This window comes from Microcaecilia unicolor, chromosome 2, assembly GCF_901765095.1.
Source record: "Microcaecilia unicolor chromosome 2, aMicUni1.1, whole genome shotgun sequence".
Lineage (NCBI taxonomy): Eukaryota > Metazoa > Chordata > Amphibia > Gymnophiona > Siphonopidae > Microcaecilia > Microcaecilia unicolor.
This window is the reverse complement of record NC_044032.1, coordinates 95,858,973-95,881,707: the sequence shown is the minus strand read 5'-3', so window position 1 is coordinate 95,881,707 and position 22,735 is coordinate 95,858,973. Positions and strand designations below refer to the sequence as shown.

The following is a 22,735-nucleotide window of genomic DNA, read 5'->3' as shown; positions in this document are numbered from 1 at the left end:
ATATACATCACCATTACATAGGAAATAATAATCCACAAAATAAGGGAGAAGAAAACCAACTAAAAATTAGCCTCAGAAGCCTACAAGAGTGTCTCACATTCAAAGTAGAAAACAGAAAAAAGAAAGGTAGTTTAAAAGACAAAAATTATGGATTTTTCCGAGAAAGCTTTTAGCGCTCCAACAAGGAATTCAAGCTCTTGGAACACTTCATTTGTGTTTTCAATGTAAATGTAAATGTGTGATACTGATTTCTTTTATAAGATACTAACCGTTGAGCCCGTTAAAACGGGCTATTGGGTCGCCGCTGCCCCCTCCCCCCGAGGTCGCCGCTGGCCCCTCCCCCCCCGAATTCGCCACTGCCGGTAACCCCCCCCCCCCCCCGAGTCGCCGACGCCGGCCCGTCTCTTCGCTATTCAACTTACATCTCCGGAGCAGGCAGATCAGCTGAGCTCCCGTCGGCCTTCCTTCTCTGCCTGTGTCTCGCCCTCGTGTGACATAATGTCGGCGAGGGTGGGACACAGGCAGGGAAGGAAGGCCAACGGCAGCTCAGCTGATCTGCCTGCTCCAGAGATGTAAGTTGAATAGCGAAGAGACGGGCCGGGTGGAGGGGTGGCGGCGGCGGCAACCTCGGCGGTTCCCTCCCCTTCACGCAGTTTCCCTCTCTGTCCCGCCCCCCCATCATCACGTATTGACGCGGGGGCAGGACAGAGAGGGAAGTCTACTGCGCATTTGTGAGTGAGTACGGTCACTTGCCATTTATATGTTTGATGTTTCCTTCATTGCTGAGCAACTACAGTTTTTCATAGATTCTAAGAAGCAGTCGATTCCCGCTCAGACTCTGGGGAATGAAGTTGTTGATGTTGGAAATTAAGCTTGGAACTGGATCTAGCCTTGTTTTTAGACCACATGTGTATAAATAAATATGATGAATATTGATTATGTAGCCCTGGACAAGGCACTGTCAAACACAGAAAAATTAAGGCAGATAATGACCATATGGCCTACCCGATCTGCCCAACCATGCCGTCCACTTATAAGAACATAAACGTTATAAGAACATAAGAAAAGCCATACTGAGTCAGACCAATGGTCCATCTAGCCCAGTATCCTGCTTCCAGCAGTGGCCAATTCAGGTCATAAGAATCCCAAATAGTGAACAGGAAAAAAAAGGGGTGGGGGAAGAAAGGCAAAAAAACCTTGCTCCAAATAGAATCCCAAATAGTAGCAAGATTCATGCTACCGATCCCAGGGACAAATAGTGTCTTTCCCCATGTCTATCTCAATAGCAATGAACTTTTCCTCCAGGGACTTGTCCAAACCCTTTTTAAATCCAGATACACTGTCACAAACCTAGAGGGGTAAGCCCTTAGACTGATGCCGGTCTCCCAACCCAGAGGTCAGGAGGGTCACCATGGATGGCAGGTGAGTCACTCCACGAAGGGTAGAGATCAACAGGTGTCTCTGAAATGAGACCTTGAGGCAGGCCCAGCAAAACCGGAGCCTGGCGTAGCTAAGAAAAGAGCACTTGGGGGCAGGCTCAGCAGAACCGGGACCTGGGATGGTTCTGAAAAGAGCCCTTGGGGGCAGGTCTGCCAGACCCAAGACCTGGGATGGCTCTGAAGAGAGTCCTTGGAGATGGAGCAGCAGGAACTAGGACAAGGTGGGCTGGAGAGAAGGCAAAGTGGGCTGGAGAGGAGGCAGGCAGGTTAGAGGCAGGCAGGACTAAGATTGGGCAAGGCAGAGCAGGGCAAGGCTAGGCAAAGTAGGCACAAGGCTGGGCAAGTAAAAAAACACGAATGAGGCAGGGCAGGATAATACAAAGCAAGGCAAGGCAGGGCAAACGCAAGCAAGGCAGGACAGAGCCTAATGCAAGGCTAGGCAGATCAGACATTGCAAAGGCAGTGAAAGCGAAAGGATGGCTGCCTTAAATGGGTGTCCCTGCGCAGCGGGCCCTTTAAAAGGATCTTCTGGCGAGCAAAAATGCATGCCTAGGAACACCAGCAGGGGAGAGCGCTGCTCCAAAGTGTCAAAGGCTGATGTCAGCAGCCCACCATGCTGGACCGCAGACCTGACCCCTCTTCCTGCAGGTAAGTCAGGGCACAGGTGCAGGGCACAGCCTGGGGCAGTGCCATTCACTAACCGCTGATACTACATCCTTTGGCAACAAGTTCCATCTGAAGGTCCGTGAAGCCCAGTATCGTGTTTCCAACAGAGAACAGTAAAACAGATTCTATGCTGCTTATCCTAGAAATAACACAAAAATATAATAGTAGAGAGTGTATTGGGAGTCACTCTACGATCTTATGTGAGGTAGAGTCTCATATATCTGAACACAGCTCCTTGTCACTTCACTCTCACGGTGAATCTGCACTCGTGCACATTAATTTAATCATTGACTCATTACCTCCTCCTTCCTATGCTGCAATCTCTTAAAATCTTCTTTATTTAAACTTCACAATGCATAGGTATAACGTCATAATCCATAAACACTTATCTTATCAAACTGGTGTGCTCATCTTATCTAACTGGTGTGCCCATATACCCCGACAGGTGCATGAGGCAGTGAAGAGACACATAAACACATAAACAATCAAACGGTGTGGAAGTTCCCCCTTGACGAAGCTTTGTGAAACAGGCAACATTATATAAGTAGGTCTTTCTAACATGTCTCTAAAGTGTCTTCAGATGCTAGGCAACACTGCTATTCGCCTTTTGAGTAATGCTTGGCATCAAGATCATGTTTCCACCCATCTTGTTTGTTCTTATTGGTTCCCACTTAAACACCATATAGATTTTAAGATCTTGCTCCTTGCTCATAGGGCCTCCTACAAACAGTTTCCTAGTTATCTTTCAGCCTTGGCTTCCTCCAAGGCTTCCTTCCTTCTTTTTGTTCCCTTGCTGACTTTCGAATGGCTATCCTGAACTCTTTCTATGTCTATATGTGACTCAAACCAGAGTAACTTTATTTCTTTGCTATCTTTGTTTAGCTTAGGGTTCTTTTAACTAAACTTTCACGTGCCCTTACAGACATTAGTGTGTGCTATTTATTTGCAATGTGGCCCATAGGAAAAAAAATAGGGCATGCAGTATTTACTATGTGCTAATGCCATTAGCGAGTACTATACTTCAGTAAAAGGGCCCTGTAGTTTCTTTTTAGACAGAAGGTGAATGTGAGTAAACAATGTCAAAGATGGACTCCATGTTGGGCCTTAGAATTTATGAAGTAGTAAGCTGTGATTTTCCACTTTCTTTTTATTTCTCATTTTCTTCTCCCCAAGAATGCATATTGTGTCCCTTCTCCTTTTTTATGGCTAAATTAGTGACACATCAATAGATTTGTTTCCTTTTTACTTATGTATCTTGGCTATTTTATGGATTGGATTTGGTCAGTCATGCTTTTCTTTGTCAAATAAGTTTGATGTATATATTTTCAAAGACACTATTGGGGGTTGAAACATGTATATAAACTTATATCCATACAGATGATTCATTACTAATTTTTTTAAATGAATAGGACCCAAAACATTTAGTGACTCATTAGACCTTCAATTTGTCTGTAATACTCTGACCATTCTAACTTCTTAGCTGATGATGGCTGATTTGTCCACTTGCAACCACCATGAGATCCCTCTAAGCAGCTGTCTGAGTAGTTTACGAAGTAGAACAAGGCTATAAAGAATCTCTATATGCTTCCAGCTAGCACAGTTAAGAAATGGAAGCTACATAGAAATAATAAAGTCAAGGCAGCATCTAGAAGACCAAAAAAAAAAAATCTCGGTTAGAACTGCCTAAAAATTGGTCAGATCTACAAAACAGAACCCATAGATAAGTTGAAATGACCTGCTGATAACGTTAGTTGACAATAGAGTAGTTCATAGGTCTATAGTACAGTATTGTTTACATAACAATAAGATCTTCATGAGAGAGTTGCCAGAAGGAAATCCTTCCTATGACCTCATCACAAGAATCCTATATAATAAAACGTACCACCAACATTCTGAAGCTGACTGCATGGCTGAGGCATTCCTGCTCTCTGTATCCATCTCCTGAATTGACATCACATACTTCTGGGTTCATCACAAGCAGAAGTGACCAACCACACGAGGTTTCTCGGCTTCAGAATGTTGGAGGTGCATTCTATTAAATAGGATTGGTCAGTTCCTTGAAGCACAGCCAGAGTTCAGCGTCCTGCACAGTAACACTCAGACACCAGAGAGAGAGGGGGGGGGGGCTGACACCAGACAGAGGGAGGGAGGGGGGGCCTGACACCTGAGAGGGGGGGAGGTATCTCTGTCACACACACACTCTCTCTCACACACTCTCTCTCTCACAGTCAATGTCTTTCTCTCTCTCACTCTCACACACTGTCTCTCACACACTCTATGTCTCACACTGTATCACATTCACTTTCTATGTGTCACACAGTCACTCACACACTCTCTTGGTCTCATACACTCGGTCGCACTTGCACACACTCATTCTCATACACACACTCTCTCTCACACACACACACACACACTCGCACATTCACTCTCTCTCTCACACACACACTCGCACATTCACTCTCTCTCTCACACACAGTCACTCTCACATACACTCTCTCAAACATACACACTCCGAGGAAAACCTTGCTAGCGCCTGTTTCATTTTTGTCAGAAACGGGCCTTTTTTTACTAGTTATCATATAAAACATGCAAAGAAAATCATGAGAAGCTTAAAATATTTTAGTATTTATTATTGCACTTGTAGCCTACATTTTCCCACCTTTTGGTAGGTTCAGTGTGGCTTATATGATTCTGGAGTTAGTTGCAGATTGTATCAAACAAGGTTACAATTCATGTGAAACAGTGAAGTCTGTAGTAGATTCACAGCAGTTCATATAGAACAAGGTTAGAGTCTTTATAGACCAATGAGATTGTCCTGTGTCTTGGTAATGACTGCAGTGACGATCCTAGGTTGGCTGCCACCCGGGGCGGATCGCCGATGCGCACCCCCCCCCCGGCTGCAGCACGGCCACCACCCCCAGGCGCAATGACCCCACCAGCGCATCACCCCCCCCCCCCCCCCTCGGGTGCATTCTTGGCTGCTGGGAGCAGCTGCGCGGCCCTCGGCTCCACTGGCTCCCTGCTCCCTCTGCCCTGGAACAGGAAGTAACCTGGTTTTTCCGAAGATGAGTCTGGCTGCTGTGTTTTGCGCTATTTGTAATTTCTTTAAGATTCAGTCTTTGCACCTTGTGTAGATTCCATTGCAATAGTCCACATGGGCCAGGACCATGAATTGGATCATGTTGCACTCTCTTGGGAGGTACTGATTTATGCGTTTGAGTTTCCACATTGTGTGGAACATTTTCTTTATAGTGGCCTTGGCCTGGTTTTTGAGTGATAGGTCATGGTCTATGGTGATGCATAGGATTTTCAGGTTGTCTGAGATTGGGAGGGATGAGCTCAAGGCATTGATAGTTGTGAATTGTTCTGTATTGTGCAGAGATGAGAGTATGAGGCAGTGTGTTTCTTTCCCTGTTTAGTGTTAACTTGAAGACTGATGCAAGGATTCCATAGTGTTCATGCTGTTTGTGATATCTGAAGGGTTAGTATTGAAGGGGATATAACAAAGTGCTTTGGACCGATGAAATGAAAATCAAACTGTTCACATTTGGAGAGAACCAAAGTGAAGCATTTGAAGAAAAGAATATTTACCAACTGCTAAGCATGGGGATGGATCTATTATGCTTTGGGGTTGTATGGCAGCCAGTGGCACAGCAAATATTGTGCAGATGAAATGATGAATGCATTTAACTGAATACATATCCTAGAAGCTAATATCCCACAATCAGAGAAGAAATTGAAAAGCTAAAAAGAAGTTCCATATTTCAGCAAGCTAATGATCCAAAACACATCTCAAAATCAACCATGAAGAATCAACTAGGGGAGAAAGATGAAAGCTCTGGATAGCCTTCATAGTCCAGAGACTTGAATGTTACATTGCAAATCTGTGGGAAGATCTCAAATATGCAGTGCATTCAGGGAAACCTAAGATTATTTCTGAGCCAGAAGAGTTCTGCAAGGACACTTGAGAAAAAATTCCAAAACATAAGAACATAATAGCCATACTGGGTCAGACCAATGGTCCATCTAGCCCAGTATCCTACTTCCAACTGTGGCCAATCCAGGTGACAAGTAACTGGCAGAATCTCAAATAGTAGCAACATTCCATGGTACCAATCCCAGGGCAAGCTATGGCTTCCCCCATGTCTATCTCAATAACAGACTATGGACGTTTCCTCCAGGAACTTGTCCAAACCTTTTTAAAATCTAGATACGCTAACTGCTTTTACCACATCCTCAAACAATGAGTTCAAGCAAGGTGTCATCAAGTACTGAATAAAAGAGTGAACAAACTTTTACACTTGCAATTTTTACTGCTTTCTTTATTTTGAATCTGAATTTTTTTTTTTTAAATAAATAGTAATTATGCATAAAAATGTGCAAAGAGACATCTTGTTTAACTTTGTGCCATTTAGAGGTCATGTCAGCTTCTGTTCACATATGGATTGAGTAAAATTTATAATTTGACCAGGGATGCCTAAACATTTGCATACAACTGCAGCACAAGTTATTTATGCTACAGTTGTATGCAAACAGGGCGACCACCAATGTACAGGAGGGTGTGGCTAAGTCAGGAACATCTTAAAAGTTGCAACCAGGGCCAGGAACAGTTTGAAGATTGCTGCAGCCCCTTAAGATCTCTGCTTCCACAGGGTTATGGGGGAGTGGGGGGGAGCCAGGGAGGGGATGGGGAAATATGACAGACCTGCACTTTTGCAAGTCACCTGAGGCAGGGGCGTAGCCAGACAACAGATTTTGGGTGGGCCTAGACAAGAAGTGGGGGCACCAAATGTTCTCCCCCACCACCACCAAAAGACATCTCAGCTGGCAGAAAAATGCTTCTTTCCACCTTGGCAGTCTGCAGCAGGCATGCGCTGAAAACTGAACATGCGCAGGTGCTAGTATCGTGGAGAGTAGCGTTTTCATTACCATCAGAGGGAAGTCTTCAGCTGGTAGAGCTTGGAATCTCCACCAGCTACCGCTAAACGTGTGCTGCTGTTGGGTGGGCCTGAGCCCTAAGTGGATGGGCCCTGGCCCACCCAGGCCCACCTGTGGCTACGCCACTGACCTGAGGGTAGGACCAGGATAATGTGGGGACAGAAGGCAAAAGGAAAAACAGAAAAAAATGAATTTAATCTTCTCATTTTTGGCATATTTTCCTAATACATATATAAGCAACATACCTTCTTGCAACCAAGCTGTAATTTGTCTGAAGATGAGTATCTCTTCCTGGCAACCATGTGCAAGTAAAATTCTTCTGGTCATAGTAAATGCAGGAAATATTTTTTGGCTTTCCTGGTGGAGCTGTATTTCAAAGCAAACAAAAGAAATGTTATTCAATAATCACAAAAGTTTGTTGAAGACTGACATTTAGATCAGTTTCATTATTTAAAATGATTTGCCCCCACATATATTTCTTCTTTCTAGACCAAGGGGTTTTCTCAACCCTATCCCTGGGATACACCTAGCCAGTTAGGTTTTAATGATATGTACAATGCATGCAACAGATCTGCATGCATTACCTCCATTGTAAACAGATCTATGTCATGCATTTTCATTGTGGGTATCCTGAAAGCCTGACTAACTAGGTGTGTCCTGGGAACTGATTTGACATCCTAGATGTATTAACCCCTTTGACTGTGGCAACAAAGTTATTCGAGTTCAATTTGTTTTAAAATTCTGGCAACACAACTGACAACTGATGAAGACCTGGCTGTTCCACCCCACCCCCTTCTTTAAAGATTGCTTTTCTTTCTCCTGTACAGAATTAGTGATGTTAGTACTGAAGGATGCTGATCATGTAATCTTTATTTACATATTGCTGGTAGGCGGGATTGGATTTGCTCTAGTTCTTGCTTGTTTTAATTTGTGCATTTGTTTAAATGTGTGGTTTTTAAATTCTGTAAACCACTTTGGGCAGAACTGTTTCAGGAGGGATGTTCACCATAAATAAAATAAATATTTTGATGATGGTGATTGACAATATTCCCAAAATTTGGGGTCCATTCACCGAATTTGAGGCCATGAAAGAAAATGGAGTGAATAGCTATGGGAATGGCTGGGCAAATATTTAAATACTATCCTGTGTTAGAAACATCTACATAAGTACATAAGTACATAAGTAGTGCCATACTGGGAAAGACCAAAGGTCCATCTAGCCCAGCATCCTGTCACCGACAGTGGCCAATCCAGGTCAAGGGCACCTGGCACGCTCCCCAAACGTAAAAACATTCCAGACAAGTTATACCTAAAAATGCGGAATTTTTCCAAGTCCATTTAATAGCGGTCTATGGACTTGTCCTTTAGGAATCTATCTAACCCCTTTTTAAACTCCGTCAAGCTAACCGCCCGTACCACGTTCTCCGGCAACGAATTCCAGAGTCTAATTACACGTTGGGTGAAGAAACATTTTCTCCGATTCGTTTTAAATTTACCACACTGTAGCTTCAACTCATGCCCTCTAGTCCTAGTATTTTTGGATAGCGTGAACAGTCGCTTCACATCCACCCGATCCATTCCACTCATTATTTTATACACTTCTATCATATCTCCCCTCAGCCGTCTCTTCTCCAAGCTGAAAAGCCCTAGCCTTCTCAGCCTCTCTTCATAGGAAAGTCGTCCCATCCCCACTATCATTTTCGTCGCCCTTCGCTGTACCTTTTCCAATTCTACTATATCTTTTTTGAGATACGGAGACCAGTACTGAACACAATACTCCAGGTGCGGTCGCACCATGGAGCGATACAACGGCATTATAACATCCGCACACCTGGACTCCATACCCTTCCTAATAACACCCAACATTCTATTCACTTTCCTAGCCGCAGCAGCACACTGAGCAGAAGGTTTCAGCGTATCATCGACGACGACACCCAGATCCCTTTCTTGATCCGTAACTCCTAACGCGGAACCTTGCAAGACGTAGCTATAATTCGGGTTCCTCTTACCCACATGCATCACTTTGCACTTGTCAACATTGAACTTCATCTGCCACTTGCACGCCCATTCTCCCAGTCTCGCAAGGTCCTCCTGTAATCGTTCACATTCCTCCTGCGACTTGACGACCCTGAATAATTTTGTGCTACTCTGCATACCTTCAGGATGCAGAGTAGCAATGAATAGGCTGTTAATGCAGCATTTGGGGCCTCTGAACTGCAAAATACATTTTCAACCATATTAAAATATGCATAAAAGCAAGCAATGCATACATTTTTCAATGTGTGAGATCCATTTCTTATGTCCCTCACCCCTAGATTACTAAAAGGGGCATAATCGAACGGAAATGTCTATCTCCATGGGCGTTTATCTCTGAGAACGGGTCCGTGAAGGGGCAGACCGAACCGTATTTTCGAAAAACATGGACGTTTATCTTTTTTTGAGCTGGGCGTTTTTGTTTTTCAGCGATAATGGAAACCGAAAGCGCCCAGCTCAAAAACGAATAACTCCAAGACATTTATTCGTGGGAGGGGCCAGGATTCCTAGTGCACTGGTCCCCGTCACATGCCAGGACACCAACCGGGCACCCTAGGGGGCACTTTTACAAAATAAAAAAGGTAAAACAGCTCCCAGGTGCATAGCACCCTTCCTTTGGGTGTTGAGCCCCCCAAATCCCCCTCAAAACCCACTGCCCACAAGTCTACACCATTACTATAGCCCTAACGGGTGAAGGGGGGCACCTACATGTGGGTACAGTGGGTTTGGGGGGCAGTTTGGAGGGCTCCCATTTACCAGCACAAGTGTAACAGGTGGGGGGGGATGGGCCTGGGTCCACCTGCCTGAAGTCCACTGCACCCCTAATAACTGCTCCAGTGACCTGCTTACTGCTGCCAGGGAGGTGGGTATGACATTTGAGGGTGAAAATAAAAAGTTGTGAAACGGCATATTTTGTGGTGGGAGGGGGTTTGTGACCACTAGGGGATCAGGGGAGGTCATCCCTGATTCCCTCCAGTGGTCATCTGGTCATTTAGGGCACTTTTTGGGGCCTTCTTCGTGGAAAAACAGGGTCCAGGAAAAGTGCCCTAAATTCTCGCTAAAAACGCATATTTTTTTTCCATTATCGGCGAAAGGCGCCCATCTCTGATCGCCCGATAGCCACGCCCCAGTTCCGCCTTCACCACGCCTTCGACACGCCCCCATCAACTTTGTCCGCATCCGCGACGGAGTGCAGTTGAAAACGTCCAAATTCGGCTTTCGATTATACCGCTTTATTCGTTTTTGTGAGATAAATGTCTATCTCCCGATTTGGGTCACAATATAGGCGTTTTTCTATTTCGATTACAAGCAGGTAAGTGGGCTAGTGAATTATTTGGCTGTGGGAGATAATGTGACTGTGAATTTGTCCTAGAGGGAATAGGTATGGAGAGGGGAAGAGGGAATAGAGGATTCATTAGTGAGTAATAAAAAGTTATAAGTTGTACTAAGACTTGAAATTTTGAGTTTCAATGTGCGTATATCTATTGTTGTACTGATGTAAAGTGAATTTTGGAATGCCCATAAAACACCCATTTTCCCACCCATAAACATTCCCCTTTTTGCCTGCGTGCGTTAGAAGTTAGGAGCAGTGGCGTACCTAGGGTAGTTGACACCCGGGGCCGGTCATTTTTTAACACCCCCCCCCCCCCAAATCCAGTACTAGGCATACCGAGAATACAAAACACTCAGGACCTATAGAGCAATTCTACCATACCATAAGCAGTCATTTCTACGAGTCACACAAGGAAAAGGAAAGCATCTTAAACACTACAGTGAGCACTAGAACATCAATTCACCTATTGTAAAACGAAACCAGACAGAACAGTACAGATCGTAGATCCTGCACAGTCAATGCCAACTGAAAGCCATGTCTTTTTCACAAACACAGATACACCCTAATCCACTATAGGATAAGTAATCACAAACTTTCTATTTAGACAAAAATTAAACTGAACCCCCTGATGTCAGACTCTGTATACAATGCAACACCACAGAAACAGAAAATGTCCTCTAGTACTGTGCAATATATAAAGACAGCAGATGTAAATTTGAAAAAACTAACAAATACCAATCACCACTTTACAAATTAACAAATAGAAATAAAACAAATACAGAAAATAAAATAATTCCATTTTACTGGACTAATACATTTAGCTTCCAGAGGCCAAAATCTCCTTCCTCAGGTCAGTACAATATAGTGCTGTTACAGTATCTTATCCTGACCTGAGGAAGGGGGTTTTGTTCTCTGAAAGTTAAGTCAAAATGTATTAAAATTAGTCCAATAAAAAGATTACCTTATTTACATGTTCTATTTATAAACAACACAGCTACAATACTATATCCTAAAGCAAAATAATAAAAATACATATTTACAGTTTGTTGTCTCTGGTTTCTGCTTTCATCTTCTTTTCACTGTCTTCCTTCCATCCAGGATCTGTCTTTGCTCTCTCTCTGCCATCCAGTGTCTGCCCTCTCTAATGTCCCTTCCATCCACTGTCTGCCCTCTCTCTCTCTGCCCCTTCCATCCACTGTCTGCCCTCTCTCTCCCTTCCATCTACCATTTGCCCCAGTCTGCCTTCTTTCTCTCTCCCCCTTCCACCCACCATCTGACCTTTCTCTCTGCCCCTTCAATCCGTCTGCCCTCCCTCTCCCATCCATCCAGGGTCTGCCCTCCCTCATGCTCCCCACTTCCTTCCAGGGTCTGTTGTCCCCTCTCTCTCTGCCCCCCTTCAGCCCCCAGTTCCACCTGCCCCTAGTTCCAGCCCCAGCCCACATCTCCCACAGGCCCCCCTTTTCAGCCCCACTATCCCACCAGTCCCCAGCCCTTTTCTCTCACCAGTCCTGAGCTTCAGCCCCAGCCAGTTCTCCCTGTCCCCTTTAAAGCCCACAGTTTCAGCCCCTGCCCCGTTTCAGTCCACAGTTCTAGCACTAGCCCCCTTATCCCAAATACCCTCCTTTTCAGCCTCCTTCATCCACCACATGCTTTGCAACCCCCCTTTTCAGCCCCAGACCCATTCTCCCACCTGCCCCAGGCATGGACCCATTCTCCCTCCTGCCCCCTTGTTGGACCCCAGTTCCAGCTTCAGACCCCTTCTCCCGTCTGAGCTCCCCCACCCCTCCCCAGTTCCCTTCAACCCTCTGTGAAACCCTCTGAGCTCCCCCACCCCTCCCCAGTTCCCTTCTCCCCTCTGCGAACCCCTGAGCTACCCCACCCCTCCCCAGTTCCCTTCTCCCTTCTGCGGACCCCTCTGAGCTCCCCCACCCCTCCCCCCACCCCAGTTCCCTTCTCCCCTCTGCGAACCCCTCTGAGCTCCCCCACCCCTCCCAAGTTCCCTTCTCCCCTCTGCGAACCCCTCTGAGCTCCCCACCCCTCCCCCACCCAGTTCCCTTCTCCCTTCTGCGGACCCCTCTGAGCTCCCCCACCCCTCCCCAGTTCCCTTCTCCCCTCTGCGAACCCCTCTGAGCTCCCCCACCCCTCCCCAGTTCCCTTCTCCCTTCTGCAAACCCCTCTGAGTTCCCCCCACCCCTCCCCAATTCCCTTCTCCCTTCTGCAAACCCCTGAGCTCCCCCACCCCTCCCCAGTTCCCTTCAACCCTCTGTGAACCCCTCTGAGCTCCCCCACCCCTCTCCAGTTCCCTTCTCCCTTCTGCGGACCCCTCTGAGCTCCCCCACCCCTCCCCCAGTTCCCTTCTGCGGACCCCTCTGAGCTCCCCTCACCCCTCCCCAATTCCCTTCTCCCCTCTGAGCTCCCCCACCTCCTTCTCCCATCTGAGCCCCCCCCCCCCCCTCCGTGGAGAGCGACAGAGCCCTCTTCTCCTGCCACCATCTTGCGTTTTTTTTTTTTTTAATCCATGCAGCGACGCAGGCAGCGCCTCGTGTCTGCCCTGCAGTGTGCTGTCAAAAAAGAAAATCGCTTTGCCGGCGTCGGGACCCTTCTCTCGCTATGTCCCGCCCTCGAGGAAATAGGAAGTTACCTCAAAAGTGGGCGGGACATAGCCAGAGAAGGCCCGACGCCGGCAAAGCGATTTTCTTTTTTGACAGCACACTGCAGGGCAGACACGAGGCGCTGCCTGCGTCGCTGCATGGATTTAAAAAAAAACGCAGGATGGTAGCAGGAGACGACGGAGCACCCCCCCCACCCGCCGACACCCGGGGCGGACCGCCCCCACCGCCCCCCCCTTGGTACGCCACTGGTTAGGAGCAATGTATTACAGAACACGCTTAGCGAGATGTATGTGTAAATTCTGATTATTGTCAATTAGTTTCATTATTGCTTGTTAAGTACTGTTGTCAATGCTAATTAGTTTGTTAAGCCAATTGAGTTATGCACATTGTTATAGAATCTGTCTGGATTTTGGCATGGCTTGTTATATAGAATCTAGGAAAATATGCATAAGCCTCTTACTCTTTTTTTGGGCATGTAACATCATTCCTCATGTGTCAATCACCTATTAAGATCAAGAAAGTCCACAGTATGCCTGACAAATTACATCAGTGTAAACCAGTGGCGTACCAAGGGGGGGGTGGTGGTGTAGGAGTGGAACGCCGGATACTACTCGAATACTACTGACCAACAGAACAACCTCATGTTTTGTGCATACTGATGGACTCATACTTATGCATACTACCTCTGCTTTTGCCTTTTGGCTATACTTTATGGATGTACTGGACATTTGTGCCTTACCCAGTTTGCTGTTTACTAATGTAAGACAGAATGCAGGTGCATTAGATATACAGCTTGTAACAGTAGTAGCAAGGCTTGCACACAAAGACCAGCTTGCACGTAGGCGTCACATGAATAGATGGCCTTGGAGGGTGTTGCCACCCCCACCCTGCATCTCTGAGCCTAACGAACCTTATCTCCTGTGCTAGAAAGGAGCATTGTGTGTGTGTAGAAGAAGATGCTAAGTTTCGTTTCCCTTGCCAGTATCATTTCAGTATTATGACGTGTGTATGTACTGTGAACTACAAATGTGTACTGTAAGAACTACAAATGTTTACTGCGCATGTCCACTGTGATGTATAAGGGGCCTAATGCGCAGGCCCAGCAGGGAAGTATAAATGTAAGTGTCAGATGATTTGTGACACACAGTATCCTGAGACAACTCAGTGCTGTTCATTGCTAGCAATAAAGTTGCATTGCTTTGGAACCAATTTGGCCTTTTGTCTCCTGATTCACTAGCCTGTTTCATTGGCGAGCCAGCCAGGAGTGTATACAAAAGGGAAATCGGATTATATTCTTTCCCCTCCCCCATTGCGGTCGAGTCGGGTCATCGATCCCCTCCCGAGAAGGTGGTGAGTGGCCACCGCTGATTTCAGCATCCATCTCCCGGAGGAGGGCCGATCAATTCCGCCTGACTGGAAAGGGGCTGTGTGGTTCCGGCAAGGCACCTTTTCCTACTCCGGAGAGAAGCGCACCGACGGCGCGGCCTGCGACCCCGGCGAACAGGCGAGTATACTCAACGTAGTGACCGGCCCAGTAAGGGCCGAAGAAGAGGCGTGATCACCCTCTTTTAGCCAGTGACTAATACGGACTAGGTCTTGAAACTCACTAGGCTCGGGCGAAGAAACCGAACGGGAGGGTTTCTTGTGGCGTATGAAAGTGTGTGAGTGGGCTTGCATTTCCGGACCGGGCGACCGCGTTCTGGTCAGGCCGAGTGTTGACCCTTCTGTGTCCGGTGGAAAGAGACCCCTTACTCCTCCACCATCCCTTTCCCCCTTTGTCTGTGGTCTCTCCTTTGGCACTCAGGTTAGGATGGGCGGGGGTGGTTCCACACCTCTAGACTTAATGACGGAGCACTTTAGCGAAGTGTTCGACCAAGATAAATGTAGTAGGGCCGGGATGATACAGCGATGTCAATTTATGTGGCCAGGGTTGGGGATCGCGGAATGGCCACCGGAGGGTCATTTGAGTATGAGAAGGTGGCAGCAGTTATGGACATCGTTATAGTTGAAGGGAATCCGGGCTGTCCTGAAGACATACCATATATAGAAGCGTGGTTGAATGTAGTCCGGAACCCGCCGGACTGGGCCCAACGTAAGGTAGAAAAAGCTGCCCTTATGGTGGTGAACCAGAGAAAGGGCCGGAAAACTAAACTTAAAGCCCTGCCGACCCATGCCTTCACTCTCCAAACCCCGGCAACCGCTGCCGTTCAGAAGGCTGCAGGGACCGCCCCCATAAGGCCGACAGCCCCTAGCATTGAAGCTACCAAGACCACGCCCCGTGCTACTATTGCTAGGACAGAGACCACGCCCCGTACTACCAACACACTTCCTAGAATGAAACCCCCGAAGGAAACCCGAGGGAAAGTTCAGGGTTTGCCCGAAAAGGTGCCTCCGAAGGCCCCGATACTTGCTACGGCGGAGACATATGAAGACGATATTGCGCCACCTCCATACGCCCCCATATACCCCGACTTCGCGGGCCTGGTGGAGGGTCCGGATAACGCCGAGGCTTCTGAGTCAGAATCGGATGCCGGAGAGACTTCCCGACCAGACTCACCTGAGTCAACTGGCCCCGCAACCTCACGGAAGAGCAAAAGGGTTGTGAAGAAAATTACTCGGTTTCCCCAATCGAGTCCGCAAAATGCCCTCCCTTCCAGTCGCAGGGCGGGGATTACCAACTTATACCCAGTCCGACTATCTACCACCTTTACCCCTAACCCGGCAGAAGAAGGGGGCCAGCCCATTGAATCGACCGTCTACAGCCACGTTCCCTTCTCCAGTGCCGACTTGTACAACTGGAAATTGCATGGGCCCTCGTACGACCACAAACCTGAACAGCTGGTAGAATTGGTGGAAGGCATCATATATAGTTATAATCCGACATGGGGTGACCTTAGGCAATTGAGCGCCCACATTCTAACCACTGAAGAACGCCGCCTCTTACAACAGAATATGGAACAAGCTGTCCGGGATGCGAACCCAGGCCATGCCAACGTACAGAACCTCATAGAGGCGGAGGCGCCCACCGCTGCCCCTGCGTGGGATTATCGAACCGCTGAGGGTCAAACCGTCATTCGCCGGTATCAGCAGGCGTACCTGGCAGCCCTTAAGAAGGGGAAGCAGAAGGTTACCAATATGGGAAAAATCCACAGTGTAGTCCAACTAAAGGACGAAAGCCCAGGGGACTTTCTTGAACGACTTATGGAGGCATTTAGAAGACATAGTCCGATAAACCCCGAAGATCCCAAGAACCTCCCAACCGTGGTTATGAGTTTTGTCAGTCAGTCAGCACCGGATATACGAAGAAAGCTACAGAGAACGGAGGGGTTTGAAGGGATGAGTATCAGCCAACTGAAAGCTATAGCTGATCATGTATTCGGATACCGCGACCAAGAGGAGAAGACGGAAGCCCGGAAGGAAACGACCAGACGGATGCGGGAGAAGGCAGATGTGTTGGCCACGGTACTGGAAGAACGCCTGGGGTCTAGACCACGGGGCAGAGGAAGGGGTCGAAGGGGAAGAGGAACACGGTCCCCCATAGGACGTAACCAGTGTGCAAACTGTCGAGAAGAAGGGCACTGGTGGGCTGACTGCCCGGAGAAGCCACGAGACCGCACGAGAGAGGAGGAGAACGACGACCGCCCAAGGGGTCCCAGACGAGGCCGAGGACGTGATGAACAACAGGAATGGCAGATGGCCCTTGACGCCACCCGGGACCGTACTGCATGAAGGGACCGGGAGGGCAGAGTCCCCACTGACCCTCTGGTGGAGATCCGGGTGGGGACGCAATTAATGAAGGCCTTACTAGACACTGGGGCCCAGCGATCTGTTATCACCACTGCCATAGCCCCGGCCACGAAAGAAACCATACCGATTGTGGGGGCCTCCTGGAAATCACTCACAGCTCCCCTCCTCAAGGAACGCCAAGTCCAGATCGGAGAGACGATGGTGTCTCATCAGTTCATACACATCCCTGGATGCCCAGTCCCCTTGATTGGTCGAGACCTACTTTGTAAGCTCCAGGCCACCTTGAAGTTCAAGACCACGGGTGAAGTGGAAGCTCACTTTGAAGACCGACCAGTGATGCTTGTCTGCCCCGTGAGAGAAGAATGGAGACTACATGTTCCCCCAATTGCAGGCCCCGGCGACTGTCGTTACACCCAGGACACCCCTTTTGCTCAGCAGAGGCGAGCCTTGATGGATGAGGTGCCTGATGTATGGGCAGAAGTGAACCCCGGTGGACTGGCCGTTAACGCCATTCCCATCTGGATTGAACTCAAACCAAATGCTCAAGTCATCAACCAAGGACAATACCACATCCCTTATGCAGCCCGGCATAGTATGCAAACTCATCTACAGAAACTCCTTCAACAAGGGGTCCTTAAACCGATCAGATCCGCGTGGAACACCCCATTGTTGCCCGTTAAGAAGCCGGGAACATCAGAGTATAGACCCGTCCAGGACCTGAGGAAAGTCAACAACCAGGTAGCCGACATAGTCGCCCTCGTACCAAACCCCTACTCAATCCTAGCCCAAGTGCCAGCCCAGACCAAGTGGTATAGTGTCATTGATCTGAAGGACGCCTTCTTCTCCATCCCTCTTGCTGCCGGCAGCCAGAAGTTGTTTGCCTTCACGTGGGAAGACTTACAGACTGGGAATAAGCAGCAATTTACATGGACCCGGCTTCCCCAGGGATTTAAGAACTCGCCTACCCTCTTTGGTGACCAACTTGCCCAGGACCTGAAAACGTATCAGGACGAGTACGGGCCGGTCGTCCAATACGTGGATGACCTGTTGGTGGCCCGTGGAACGTACACGGACTGTGCAGAAGCTACCCTTTACCTCTTGAAAACCCTGGAAGCCCAGGGGTACCGAGCCAGCCGGAAAAAGGCCCAGATATGTGAGATCGAAGTCGAGTACCTGGGTTTTCGCCTCCGAGAAGGGACCCGAAGGCTCGGTATCCCCCGAACTCAAGCCATCCGCAACCAACCCACCCCTGCAAATAAGAAGGAATTGCGGGCATTACTAGGAGCCGCTGGGTACTGCCGGATCTGGATCATTAACTTCGCTGTTCTGACCCAAGACTTGTACACCAAACTGAAAGGACCTGAACTCGAAGGCCAAAACCTCCAGTGGGAGAAACACGAACTGAAAGCCCTTCAGGACCTCAAAGAGGCCCTTGTGGCCCCACCAGCGCTCGGATTGCCAGATGTGACCAAGCCGTTCCACTTGTTCGTCGACGAAAAGAAGGGATTGGCACTTGGAGTCCTTACCCAACTGGTCGGCACCTGGCAACGCCCTGTAGCATATCTCTCTAAGGGCATGGACAACGTGGCACGAGGATGGCCGGGGTGTCTCCGAAGCATTGCGGCGGCTTGTCTGCTGATACACGAGGCCAATAAACTCACATTTGGCCAGACCCTCTTTGTGACAACACCCCACACCATCCGCGGCCTACTCAAGAGCCACGGACCCAGATGGATGACCAACTCCCGATTGGTCAAATACCAGGCCCTCCTGTGCGAAAACCCGGAGGTACGGATCCTGGACACAACTAACCTTAATCCCGCTACTCTCCTTCCAGCCCCTGAACCACCATTCCACGACTGTGAAGAGGTAATGGCCACTGTGCATTCTAGCAGACCTGACCTCAAGGACCAACCCTGCCAAGGGGGCATTACCCTGTTCACCGACGGAAGCAGCCAAGTAATAGAGGGAATTCGCAGAGCTGGCTATGCTGTTGTGTCTGAGGACCATGTGATCGAGGCTATGGCTCTACCGCCCGGAACGTCAGCCCAGAAGGCGGAACTGATCGCCCTCACTAGAGCCCTCCTGTGCGCTGAAGGAAAGGTTGTTAACATCTACACTGATTCCAAATACGCCTTCCTCACCCTCCAGGTGCACGGGGCCTTGTACAAAGAGCGAGGATATCTAACCGCTGAAGGGAAGGGACTCGCAAACGCCACTGAGATCTGTCAACTACTCGAGTCAGTGTGGAAGCCAAAGAAAGTAGCTGTGATGCATTGCAGGGCCCACACCGGCCGGACGGACCCTATCGCCCGGGGAAACCAACGGGCGGATGACGCCGCAAAAAGGGCAAGTCAACTCCCTTACCTCTCTCATTCCTCTGACCCCGTACTCGTCGTTCACCTCCCCACAGAGACCCCCATCTATACCCCCCAAGAAACTGAGTGGGCCCGGCAAGAAGGCCTGGAATCACACAATGACTGGTGGATACTACAGGATGGGCGAATATGGATACCCGAAGCCCTGGCATGGACGGTGGCTAAAGAGGCCCACAGCCGCACTCACCTGGGCAGGGACGCTCTGGGGCGCCTGCTCGAGAAGACCTACTACATCAACAAGATGTCCCTGTGGACTAAAAACGCCTCCAGTCAATGTGCAACTTGTGCCCGGAACAACCCCAGGACGGGACCCGGTCCTACGCCAGGACATGTCCTCCGTGGCACTAGCCCGTTCCATGTCTGCCAGATTGACTTCACACATATGCCTCCAGCGCGGGGCTACAAAGCCATCCTTGTCGCTGTGTGTACCTACACCGGATGGATTGAAGCCCAGCCTACCAGAACGGAAATGGCTAAAGAAGTCACCTCCTTACTGATTAATCATATCTTGCCCAGATACGGTCTCCCCCAGCAGATAAACTCCGACAACGGGCCTGCATTTGCCAGTGAAGTAATCCAACAGCTCAGTACGAGGCTGGGCCTCGATTGGAAGTTGCATTGTGCTTGGAGACCCCAAAGTAGTGGAATAGTGGAGAGAGCTAACCGATCCCTGAAGAACCAGCTCGCTAAGCTATGTCAAGAAGCTAAAGCCAAATGGCCCGACCTTCTCCCACTGGCCTTGCTGCATCTTAGGTGCACCCCCAAGGCTACCGGCCTTACTCCTTACGAGATGATGTACGCCAGGCCACCACCACTACCCTCTTTTCCCAACTCCTTGCAGATACAGGGCGAGAATCCCTTAGTGAAACAGATGAAAGCCTTACGCGAGGTAGTGCAAGACATCCAGCAGTACACTGAGAGGGTAGCTCCCCTGGTTCTCACCAGTCCTACACATCAGTTCAGGGTAGGGGAGGAAGTCTGGGTAAAAGAGTGGGATGAATCTGATTGTCTAAAGCCCAAATGGAAAGGGCCCTCCCTTGTTCTCCTAACTACCCCAACCGCTGTTAAAATTGCAGGAAGCCCTGTGTGGATACATTGGACCAGGCTGAAGCCCGCTGCACCTACTGGTAGCGCCCCTAAACTTTGGACTGCTCATCAACATCCTGACGCTCCACTACGGCTGACCCTAAGGAAGACGTGAACCAACAGATCCATGCCTACCCAGCAACAGAAGCTCAGCTATTGGACCCACTGCGTCTTTGGCTCCCTGTTTATTGCAGCCTTCATCTTGGGTCTCATCATCTTCTTACTGCAAAGATTGGGATACCTACCCCCAAATCTATGATGCTGTATCCACTCTTCTTACTCTTCCTCTGCCCATCCTCCAACCAACCTCTTCCCCTGAGTCAGAACTGCACTGAGTGTTTGCGCTTAGTGCGCCATCGCATAGAGGGGGGATACCACCTGATCACCACCCTCATCCATCAGTCGCAGCCCCCGGAGGGTGATTGTCGGCTCCTTCCGGCTTGTGCCATTACAACCCCGGCTGGACTCCAGCAGTTTCACAGGTGTCTCCAGGGCAATCTCACGATCTGCCACAGTCCAGTCAAGCCACGATACTACAATGTCACCCTCAGTGTGGGCCTCCCCCAATACGTCGGTTCTATGGGAGTCCAGGGAGATGGTATCCTGTATTACGTGAATGCTACCCGTATTATTGCAGGTGGTACTCCGACTGTGGCCACCCTTACCTTTGACGTCTGTGTTGCTATCGACAGACACCCCTGGTCCCACAAGTGCGGAAGTCTAGCCTGGCGCAAGGCCTACGCAAATGATCACAAGTATGTGTGCCCCCTTACTTTGGACGGAAGATATGGGTCTCCTTGGTCTTGGTTACCTTGTGCCGCAGACACCCGGACCTCGGGATGGGAACGAGTGTGTGCCTACACCGGAGGCGGTTACCCTGGATGTCCCGGCCTAGGTGAAATTCGCAGGGGCTCCGATAACACCGTGCTCCTTGAGTGGCCACTGAGGGGACCGGAGAGCCCCTGGAGACAAACTTGGGGATTTGGCATCGATGGAGCCGGGACGGACCCTATAATCTTCATCACCATTAGCCAGAGCCTTGAGCAAAAGATACCCACACACTATCAGACCACGGTTGTCGGGTACCAAGACGTGTTTGATGAAATTGCTCGTGCTGAGGAGGCAGCGACTAAGTTCCCCATTTCTCCCGAGGCTCGGAACATGTTCCTCAACCTCGCCGAAAATATTGCTCTCTCCCTAGGAATTGCCAATTGTTTCGTCTGTGGAGGCACCGATATGGGTGAACAATGGCCCTGGGAAGCGAAGGAGGTTCGCCAGCATATGTGGGACGCCCTTAACACTACCAACATCACCTTTCCCCGACGTCCAAGACCTTATGAATGGGCCCTACGAACCAACATCATAGGGACCCTCTGCGCTAGCAGGGCTCCCTCAAAGCGTTATTCCGTTCCAGTGGGAGATTCCGCTTGCACAGGAGTACTCCAGTTTAATGGAAGTCATACCTCGTGGTGGCAAATGGACAACTTGCCCGTTCCGGTGCCCATTTGGACTGAACCCACACTAAATACAACCTGGACATACGGGGGAAACGCCTCTCTTAAATGGGTAGCTCCGGAGGGCTACTACTACATTTGCGGCCGCAGGGCCTATGAACAGCTCCCCGTCCGCTGGTACGGTACTTGTCTCTTGGGCACCGTTCGCCCTAGCTTCTTCCTTCTGCCCCTGCGCGTCGGCGAGACGCTAGGTATCCCCCTCTATATGGAAAAGGGGCCTGGTAACATTGGCAGACGTAAACGATCCCCTCCAGATACCAAACCCAAAGTCCAGATAGGAGACTGGAAGGACAACGAGTGGCCGCCAGAACGTATCATTCATTACTATGGACCGGTCACATGGGCTGAAGATGGTACCTACGGGTATCGTACTCCTATCTACATGCTGAATCGCATTATCCGCCTACAGGCCGTGCTCGAAATCCTTACCAACGATTCGGCCTTTGCTCTCAACGTCCTGGCCCGCCAGAACACTAAGCTCATTACCGCAGTTTACCAAAATCGCCTAGCTCTTGACTACCTCTTGGCCCAGGAGGGGGGGGTGTGCGGCAAATTTAACCTCAGTAATTGCTGCTTACAGATTGATGACCAGAGCCATGTCATCAGAGAGATAACTGACCGGATGGTTAAGTTGGCTCACGTCCCCGTCCAAACCTGGAACAGCGCTTGGGATTGGACCTCCTCCCTAACCAACTGGCTGCCGACCTCCGGGAGCCTAAAGGGCCTCCTCGTTATGGGGGACCTGTTTTTGCTGTCCTGCCTATTAATTCCTTTGTCTCTCCCCTTGGTTTTCAGGTGTCTCCGCTCCACCATGGAAAGTATCGCTGACCGCAGGGCTGCTGCCCAACTTATGGCTCTCCAGATGTACTTCCCCATTCCCCAATCTGATGAAGAAGAACCTTGTGGCTGACGCGGACTTCTGTCCTCCTGAGTCAATTCATGGGCCAATACCCTTGTGCCAGCATAAGACCGGCTACAAAGGGGGGGG

At 49.3% G+C, this 22,735-nt stretch overlaps 1 protein-coding gene across 4 annotated transcripts in view; it reads right to left on the bottom strand.

The window, feature by feature from the left end:
- The window catches only part of IL31RA (interleukin 31 receptor A), a 148,514-nt gene that overhangs the window by 69,797 nt on the left and 55,982 nt on the right, over window positions 1–22,735 (bottom strand). For all 4 annotated transcript variants that reach the window (XM_030193140.1, XM_030193143.1, XM_030193141.1 and 1 more), the window contains one exon: window positions 7,289–7,409. In XM_030193140.1, the coding sequence (XP_030049000.1) occupies window positions 7,289–7,409 (121 nt within the window). The remainder of the gene's footprint in view (window positions 1–7,288; window positions 7,410–22,735) is intronic.